Below are 10084 nucleotides of genomic sequence, written 5' to 3'. Positions count from 1 at the left end.
TACTGTCTGTAGAGAGAAAGAAGAGACATGAGATTAAGCTTTATTTTTTTAAGTTCTCTTTATGTTTTTTTATTTAAAAAAGACTGTTTTTTCTTACTTCTAGAGCTGAGCACTTTCCCTGATATTCTTTCAGAATATGGCAAGGCAGATTATAAAAATTTGCAAGTTGACATCAATAATCAGTTTCCAGTTTTATTATCTGAACTTTGACACCGTCTGTGTGTTTGTCAGTGGTAAAACATAAGTAAAAACAGAGCAAATATTTCCTCAAAAATGATACACCTTATGCATTGCTTTATATTTTCTGTTTTTGCCACAATTAAATATTTCAAATCATCAAACTGTTTTTTATATTAAACACAAAACAAGCATTAGAAAATAATGAAACCTTCTTTTAAATAATGAATTCCCCAAAGCAAAAGGACAGGATTATGTATTTTCCAGCCACAAAGTGCCATTTTATAGCAACTTTGTTACTTTCAGTCATTCTGAAAATGCTGTGTATATATTTTTTTAAGAAGCTCCTGCTCTTTTTGAAACTCCACCTTCAGGAAGTCATCACAACATGGCTACTCTATTAACCCTTCAACAACATTTTTACCAGTGTTGCACTGAGTAGTAGCTCCTAACATGAGCTCAGCGGATGAACAATTGCACCAGGTGTTTGCTAATTGCTTCAGGCTAGTCTGAAAGAGCTGAGTGGGGGAGGGCTGCACTGTGAGCTCAGAAGCTTGGAAAGAGCAACTCAGAGGAGGAGCTATGTCTCGAAGGCGGGGCTAGGTCCATCCAGATGTTTTTTCCAGTTGAATGGTTGCCATAGAGATTAAAGTATTTCTCAAACATGAATGAAAGAATCAAAGCATCACTCCAGATATGGTGTGATGAGGGAATATCATTATAACATGATGCAAAACTCTAAAAAGTTGATTTTCAAAAATTTATTATTTTCTAAATCTAACATTTAATGAGGGTGTTTACTGCATAACAAATGCACTTATCTAAATCTGGATAAAAACAGTAGCATGATGTGTGTATGTGATCGTCTTCCTACCTGTCTTTTACCAAGCAAGATAAAACAGAGCTTGATGTTTAAAATAAAAATGATTCCTGACATCTTACCTGGCACTTTTCTTAGAGCCGCTTCCACATCTGATCCAACCCGAGAGCTGATTGGACAGAAGACGATGGTGTACTGCCCATCTTCAGTTCTGCCCTCCAGCCTTATCTTGTTCTGCACTTGTTTCATCAGAGCTTCATCAGAACCAAAGGTTTGCCCAGTGACAACCGTCTCCACACTGATTGAGTCTGTTGTCAAAATGCAAAACAGAAAAAACATGAGAACCAAACAGATGTATGGGAAGTTAGATAATGACTGTGGTCACTCACATGAGCAACCCATGTTGGTTTCCTGCACACAGAAACAAAATGATGTGAGCAAAAGTCATCCATCCATCCATCCATCCATCCATCCATCCATCCATCCATCCATCCATCCATCCATCCATCCATCCATCCATCCATCCATCCATCCATCCATCCATCCATCCATCCATCCATCCATCCATCCATCCATCCATCCATCCATCCATCCATCCATCCATCCATCCATCCATCCATCCATCCATCCATCCATCCATCCATCCATCCATCCAAGTCATACACTGGATTATATTGAAATTATTCCAAAATGAGTTAATATTTAAAAGGACAAATCAAGAACAAATAACTGACACAGGTTCTTTTAATGATACTTTAATATAATATTGAATAGAAAATGCTGAATATGAATGTACTCAAAAAGAAAACTACATTTATGACACAAGTCATTACTTGTTTTTAACTGTGTAGTAACAGTTTAAATGTATGCAACATTCTCTGCATGGACAGTCTAACAACATTAGATAAATTAGTTTTTAAATAAACTAATATAAATTAGTGTTCAATAACAACAACAAAATAGCTAAAAAGCTTTATTCTTACGTTTGCCGTGTTACTGCTGGGACCGACAGGTAATTTGAAAAGAAATCTTTCACTTTCACTTATGGATTCATGTCAGTCACCTGGTTTACAGGAAGCCCAGTTATTATCAGGGCGTTGACTGCATAACAGGTTACTTTGCAGAGCCACATGACTCAGCAACTCGGCAACAACAAGGTAGTGAAGTTTCTGCAGTTTGAAGCCAAGGAGAGGTTGGGAAAACGTCCAGAGATTTTACTCAAGTAAGAGTAGCACTAATAAAAAATACTTTACTGAAATTAAAAGCCAAAATATATTCATCCAAAAAATAACTCGAATAAGAGTATATGAACAGTAAAAGTAAAGTAATTAAAACTGTTACTTACATACGGAGAAACTGATCAGAATACCAGCATTGACATCAGACAGACAAAACTATATGTGAAAATTGTATTTTCAAGACTAAAATGAAAGTAATTCCTACAAATAACATAATTACAAAACATCTAATTCAGGAGAAATAAATACTTTTATCCTGAATTAGATAATGATATAGTTTAATGATAAAAAAATATTAAACTAAAACTTACAGTAGGCAGTGCATATGTTTGAACAAAGTCAAATATCTACAGTTTACTGTGTTTTCATTTGACCCCTTAAATTAGCGGTTCTCAACGTGGGCGGTACCGCCCCCCAGGGGGCGTTCAGAGGACGGCAGGGGGCGCTGGCGGACATTTTTACAAAAGGGAGGCGCTGGGATGCCTTTGGGGGGCGTTTAGTCGAAGGTAAACTTTACACTTTAAATCCACAACAATACTAGTTTAGACTTTGAGCAACTTGGTAAAACTGTATTGTGTAACATTAAAACATGCTTGGCTGCAACTGTATCGATGGCAGCTCTTCTTCTATTCAGTGTTTGTAGCTTCATGGCGCAGCGCAGCTCCGCATCAGATCAGCATTACACCGGCTGATGACGCTGCTGTGATTCACTTTGTCTGGTATTTATGTAGGCTACATATGTTTTGGCAGTTCTGTGATCATGTCAAAGCAGCAATTTATATTAAAAAGTTTTTTTTAGCTCCGTGAAAGCTGCCCGCTTCCATGGAAGGACAGCAGAAAATCGCTSTTATAAACATGTAATTACTAAAATTACGACTTTGTATCCCTCTGAAAAATAAACCGATTTAAATAAAGAAATCCCTCCATGGGTGATACCACGATAGAGAGCGTTCATTTTATAGCGTTAACACGGTGCTGTAAGTGGTCCGGTATGAAACGGGGATGATAGAACAACACAGCACTTTTAAATTTCAATAATCAGAATACTGAAATTGTTTCCGTTGTTTTAAAAGGTTTATGTCAGTCTGCCTTTTCCCCATCGATGTTTCCCGACCGCCCTGCACCTTAGGGAGTTAAAAAAATAAATAAATAAAACGCCGCGCACATTGCGCAAAACTCTGAAACATGAGAAGCGGGCAAAACGGATTGTGTTGAATTATGGCATAAAAACAGAGAATCCGACGCTGAACAGTGAAAAATCAACACATGATGTGAAACACATGACGACTATGAAGCGCAGCAGGTGATGAGTGAAAATTACTGGTGGTCAATAAACGATCAAATAAATGTAGCAACAGGAAAGAAACTAAAGTGGACATAGCAATAAACCGAGAGGATAATACTAATCAAATGAAACTAAATGGAAATGAATGAAGAACAAAATGCAAGAATAAACTAAGAAACTAAAGTAAATACAGAGGAACAAACTGGTATGGTAAGACCTTTAGAGCAATAATACAGAGGACTGTATGGCAAGAATAAACAGACACTATTTCCAGATAAAAGGTAAAATAATATTGTTGAAGTGCCATGGGCAACTACACATTATTCATGTGGATGCGAAAACATAAATCGGCGCCCCCCCACGAAGGAGCGTAGAAACATACACTCCTTTCTTCACATCAAGTAATCAGTTTGATTTTAAAATTTGGAAATAAGCAGATTTATAATTTTTTTTTTTACCATGACAATGGCTAGATTTCATATGTGACATTTTTTTCTCATCACATTCTTCACAGTTCAAAAGGTTATGCACCATATATTTAAACATGTGTGGAGGTAGACATGTGAATTACGAATTATCTCAAACAAACCGCTTGTTGTGTGACATCAAAGGTTTCCAGAAAGCATGTGAACACACAGCACAGTGGAGGCAATCTGACCAAAACTTTAGGTACTTTTATATTGGTTAGCTTTGAAAATGCTATAAAATACAAAATAAGATATTATAAAAAAAACAAACAGACAAAAACAAAAAAACAGGATTAATTAAAAGCGAACAAAACAAAAATGGTTTTAATATCAGTCCTAGACTCTTGTGCTTCTGGCCATCAGCAACAAGGCAGTTAAAAGTGCTCTACATCATAAAAACATCATAAAAACTTAGTGACAATGACTAATTGCGAAATCAGGGTGTTTACTGCATAACTGCACAACTGCAGTAAACTCAGTTTCTAAATAACAGAACATTGAACTTTTCAATGATTTATGAACTAACTGAAATATTTTATGGTCTATTGTCTGAGGGAGTCAGTAGAAGGACTATGTGCAATAAACATGTTTTATGATATAAGATGGTAGATAAGACTTTGCTCTGCAGAAAGAAAGAAGTGAACCAGAGCAAAGTACAAAATGTATTCTTGTTAACCATTAATTGGGTCGTCTTATAAATCAGATAAGTTACTCAAACTAAAAGTGAAACCAAAAAAATCCTACAAATAGCTTTGAACTCTTACTTTTATTCCACTTCGACAGTCCTCCTTCTCTGCAGCTCATCACCTGTTCAGGTAGGTTCTACACAAAAAAACGCTACAGTTCATCTGCACTGACTGATGAATTCATGTGTTTGGAAACTTTTAGACAATATATTTAATTTATGTTCTATTTTAATTGTTTGAACTGGTCAGTGTTTCTGATAATTTGTTTGTCTTAGTAAATGCTACAAATAAGCTTCTTTCATATTCTCATGAGGAAAATTTAATTATAACATTTATAGCAAAGAAAAATGTATTAAACAAAAAGATAAAACGGAAGGTGGAGCGAATAAACCAATAAACTGAAGTCTTCATTCTCTCCCTCATAGCTCATTGATGGGGAATCGGCCTCCAGCACCTCGTATGTATCACAGGATTGTTTCACTGAGACTCGTATAACATATATTACTGTCAGTTTTAAATCACTCCAGAGAAATAAAGTTACAATTAAACCATGAGTGACCAACTCTATAGGATCTAGCTCTAGATCTTAGATTTAATTTCATTTTCACTTTATTTGGATGTATTTTGAGCCATTTATATAAAAGAAAATGCATGTTGCACCTCTCACATTTGTAACAGTTTAGATTGTAGACTTCTCTGGCACAAGCGAAATACAGCAAATAACACAATAAATGCAGTGCATTGTATTCTAGGAAATATTTTGTTCTATTAATCATTAGGATAAAATCTAACGGGGTCATCTGCAAACAAATGAATACATTTAGCAATGTAAATAATTTGGGGTCCAGTACAGACACTTTGATTTAAAGTCACCCATGAGAACATCACAGAGATTGTAATAAATGTCAGGTCTTGTAATGTCTAAATATGCTAAAAGTTATCTATGTAATAGTTTTGTGGAATCTTAATTAATAATTTAGATCAATGGGATGATATTCACAATACATGCCACAGGACAGGTGTGACAATCAAGGGGTCGATATTTTCAAGATTTACAAAAATAAAATCTGTCTAATTATTTACAGTAAAATATTAAATGTGCAAGAAAATGATTGGGGACTGTTGTATCATTTAGGACCGGCGCCTCCCCCTCAGCTACCTCCCCCGCAGCCGGCTCCCGGTAACTACTTTTGCTTTTCACTCTTATACAAAAATGCACTCATCTTCTCACGGAAGATGAGTTTTATATATTATATATTACCAACTATTCTATAAAGTAAAAGTAAAAATCATCACTTTTTTAATTAAAATTTTTGGGCTAATTAAACTTAATCTGTTTTACTGTGTTTAGCTCCTCCACCTCCACGTAAGTAGAACTTATGTATTAAGGCTCTTGCCGAGAAAATGTGTTTGTTGTTCTATTATTATTATTATAGATAATTTCATTGTTAATTTATTGATGATAACTATTTTCAGTGTTATTGTTATTATTACTATTATTAGAAAATTATTATAATTGCTTTACTTAGATTGTACACTATTTAATCAAATGCAATCAGTAGCAAATTATTCTTACTATTGCAAGATGTTTTTTTACAACTTTGTTCTTAATTCTCCATCACAGTTTTAACAGATCCATGGAGAGAAACAACATGGGGGTGAGTACATTTGCATCTGTACCTCTGCATGTTGCCAATGTGTTTGTTGCTTTTTCCACAATCTCTTCTTATGTGTTTGATAAATTAACCTTAACAGTGGATTAATTTATCAAACACAGTGCAGGTCACTTTTTCTTTACACAGACACCTACATTTCCCTTATTAACTTCTCAGACAAACTGGACTTTGTCCATAAACCACAACAGCCCAGACATTACAACACCACATCAGCCCCAAAGTTTGAGAACCAGCATTGAAAACAGCAGTGTCCCTTTTGATTAAAGAACATATTTAACTTTAATAAAACATAAACGGATTTCCCAATACCTTCAGTACAAAAAGCCAAAATGATTTAAGGTTATGAAACAGAAAAAGCAAAAATTTTTCAGTTCAATTGGAGCATGATGTGAACGCCAGTTTTAATATTTATTTTTACTTCTTGTATTATATAAAATTTTAAATACAATGTGACATTTTTTTTTACAGTGTTATATTCTTTTTATTATTAATTTGCGATTTCCCAGGGTTTTGGTTTATCATAATATCACTTGATAGTTCATTTACTATGTGAGCTTATCATGTCATCATGAATAACTATATCAATTCCAGCCATTAATGCCTTAAAAAACACTTTCAATTCAATTCAGAAATACTTCATTTATCCCATAGGGAAATTAAATGATGAAAATGTATATAAATCAATATGGATGTGGCTTTGTTCGTTGTGGTGAAATGCAAAGTCTTTACCACTTTGACAGTCCTAACCTTAACACTGCCCTGCAGTAGGACTGTTTAGTAAATGCAAGTCTAAAATTGGCATTTACAAAAGGATCCTAAAAAATGGCAAATTGTGCCACGAAACTAATGAGCAGCCAGAAGTTTATTCTGGCAGATATCATTTAAATTATAACCTTTATGTCTGTTTAGAAGTGAAAAAAACCAGGAACTTCTGCAGTACGTGAAGAATTTTCAACCTCAAAATGAAAAAGTCGAAGCCATCAGAGTTTTACTCTGTGGACCAGTTGGTGCAGGAAAGTCCAGCTTCATCAACTCCGTCAACAACGTCCTGCAAGGGAGAATGACCAATGAGGCTCTGGCCAGTTCCACAACCTCTGATCAAAGTTTTACAAAAATTGTAAGTATAACTTCTTGTTTGATGTTGAAGGCTTATTGTTATTTTTTGGGATTTATGACTTCTTATAATGTCTGCTTGGTGGATCAGTTCTGTGTCCACATGGTTGTGTGGAACGTTAACTCATACTTTTTTTTAATAAAATGTAGAAATTGCTGATTCCTCATTCACCCCGCATCCACATGATTCTTTTATTGGTTAAAGCTTACGATTATTGGCCAACAGTCATAACAAGACAAATATTTTGTCCATCCATCCATCCATTTTCTTCCGCTTATCCGGGGTCGGGTCGCAGAGGCAGCAGCTTCAGAAGGGAGGCCCAGACTTCCCTCTCCCCAGCCACTTCTTCCAGCTCCTCTGGGGGAACCCCAAGGTGTTCCCAGGCCAGCCAAGAGACATAGTCCCTCCAGTGTGTCCTGGGTCTTCCACGAGGCCTCCTCCCGGTGGGACGTGCCCAGAACACCTCACCAGGGAGGCGTCCAGGAGGCATCCTGACCAGATGCCCGAGCCTCAACTGGCTCCTCTCGACGTGGAGGAGCAGCGGCTCTACCCTGAATCCCTCCCAGATGACCGAGCTTCTCACCCTATCTCTAAGGGAGAGCCCAGCCACCCTGCGGAGGAAACCCATTTCGGCCGCTTGTATCCGTGATCTCGTTCTTTCGGTCATGACCCAAAGTTCATGACCATAGATGAGGGTGGGAACGTAGATCGACCGGTAAATCGAGAGCTTCGCTTTTTGACTCAGCTCTCTCTTCACCACGACAGACAGGTACAGCGGTACAGCTTCACGGCAGACGCTGCCCCAATCCGCCTGTCGATCTCCCGCTCCCTTCTTCCCTCATTTGTGAACAAGATCCCCAGATACTTAAACTCCTCCACTTGAGGCAGGACGACCCCCCTGACCCGGAGAAGGCACTCTACCMTTTTCCGGCTSAAGACCATGGCCTCGGATTTRGAGGCACTGAGCCTCATCCCGGCYGCTTCACACTCGGCTGCGAACCGCTCCATCGAGAGCTGCCAATCACGATCTGATGAAGCCAACAGGACTACATCACCCGCAAAAAGCAGAGATGCGATCCTAAGGACACCAAAACGGATCCCCTCAACACCTCGGCTGCGCCTAGAAATTCTGTCCATGAAAGTAATTAACAGAATCGGTGACAAAGGGCAGCCTTGGCGGAGTCCAACTCTCGGCGACCTCGTCCCCAGAGATTGGAGAGCCCAACCCAGAGTCCCCAGGCTCAGCTTCCTCAACAGAAGGCATGTTGGTGGGATTGAGGATTGAGGAGGTATTCGAAGTATTCCGCCTACCGGCCCACAACGTCCCAAGTTGAGGTCAGCAGCACACCATCCCCACTATAAACAGTGTTGGTGCTGCACCGCTTCCCCATCCTGAGACCACGGATGGTGGACCAGAATCGCCTCGAAGCCGTATGGAAATCTTTCTCCATGGCCTCTCCAAACTCCTCCCACGCCCGAGTTTTTGCCTCAGCGACCACCCGAGCCGCATGCCGCTTCGCCTGCCGGAACCCATCGGCTCCGATAAGCCGCCTCGGCAATGGAGGCACGGAACATAGTCCACTCAGACTCAATATCCCCATCCTCCCCCGAAACGTGTTCAAAGTTCTGCCAGAGATGGGAGTTAAAGCTCCGTCTCACAGAGGACTCTGCCAGACGTTCCCAGCAGACTCTCACTACACGTTTGGGCCTGCCAGGTCTGACCAGCTTCCTCCCCCACCACCGGAGCCAACTCACCACCAGGTAGTAGTCAGTGGACAGCTCTGCACCTCTCTTCACCCGAGTGTCCAAGACATACTGTCGCAGATTTGATGAAACGATGACAAAATCGATCATCAAACTGCAGCCTAGGGTGTCCTGGTGCCAAGTGCACATATGGACACCCTTATGCTTGAACATGGTGTTCGTGATGGACAATCCGTGATAAGCACAGAAGTCCAACAACAGAACACCACTCAAGTTCAGATCAGGGGGGGCTGTTCCTTCCAACCACACCTCTCCAGGTCTCACTGTCATTGCCCACGTGAGCGTTGAAGTCCCCCAGTAGGACAAGGGAGTCCCCAGGAGGGGCACTCTCCAGTACCTCCTCTAAGGACTCCAAGAAGGGTGGGTAATCTGAACTGCTGGTAATCTGTGCTTGTAAGCACAAACAACAGTCAGAACCTGTCCCATCCACCCATAGGCGGAGGGAGGCTACCCTCTCGTTCACCGGAGTAAACCCCAACGTACAGGCGCCAAGATGGGGGGCAACAAGTATGCCCACTCCTGCCCGGCGCCTCTCACCGTGGGCAGCTCCAATGTGGAAGTACGTCCAGCCCCTCTCAAGGAGACTRGTTCCAGAATCAGAGCCATGCGTCGAGGTGAGGCCAACTATTTCTAGGCGGAACCTCTCAACCAGAGCTAACACACTAGCTCTGGTTCCTTCCCCACCAGAGAGGTGACGTTCCACGTCCCAAGAGCCAGCTTCTGCAGCCGAGGATCAGACCGCCAGGGTCCCCTCCCTTGGCTGCCGCCCATAGCACAATGCACCCGACCCCTTTGGGCCCTCGGACAGGTGGTGAGCCCATCGGAAGGGGGACCCACGTCTCCTCTTCGGGCTGAGC

General features: G+C 40.1%; 1 protein-coding gene across 2 annotated transcripts in view; it reads left to right on the top strand.

The window, feature by feature from the left end:
- Positions 1-1225: 1225 nt before the first annotated feature.
- Positions 1226-10084, top strand: part of LOC103460189 (interferon-induced protein 44-like) — a 17667-nt gene continuing 8808 nt past the window's right edge. The window contains exons 1-6 of one of the 2 annotated variants that reach the window (XM_008402257.2): positions 1226-1268; positions 5099-5130; positions 5809-5853; positions 6025-6039; positions 6298-6331; positions 7259-7466. In XM_008402257.2, the coding sequence (XP_008400479.1) occupies positions 5106-5130; positions 5809-5853; positions 6025-6039; positions 6298-6331; positions 7259-7466 (327 nt within the window). In that variant the 5' untranslated portion in view covers positions 1226-1268; positions 5099-5105. Of the gene's footprint in view, positions 1269-4764; positions 4803-5098; positions 5131-5808; positions 5854-6024; positions 6040-6297; positions 6332-7258; positions 7467-10084 lie in introns of those variants that run through there. The other variant, XM_017303198.1, reaches the window with a different exon arrangement.

This window comes from Poecilia reticulata, unplaced genomic scaffold, assembly GCF_000633615.1.
Source record: "Poecilia reticulata strain Guanapo unplaced genomic scaffold, Guppy_female_1.0+MT scaffold_207, whole genome shotgun sequence".
In the NCBI taxonomy this organism is placed as follows: Eukaryota; Metazoa; Chordata; class Actinopteri; order Cyprinodontiformes; family Poeciliidae; genus Poecilia; species Poecilia reticulata.
Note: the sequence above shows the minus strand (reverse complement) of the source record. Positions and strands in the feature narration are given on the sequence as shown.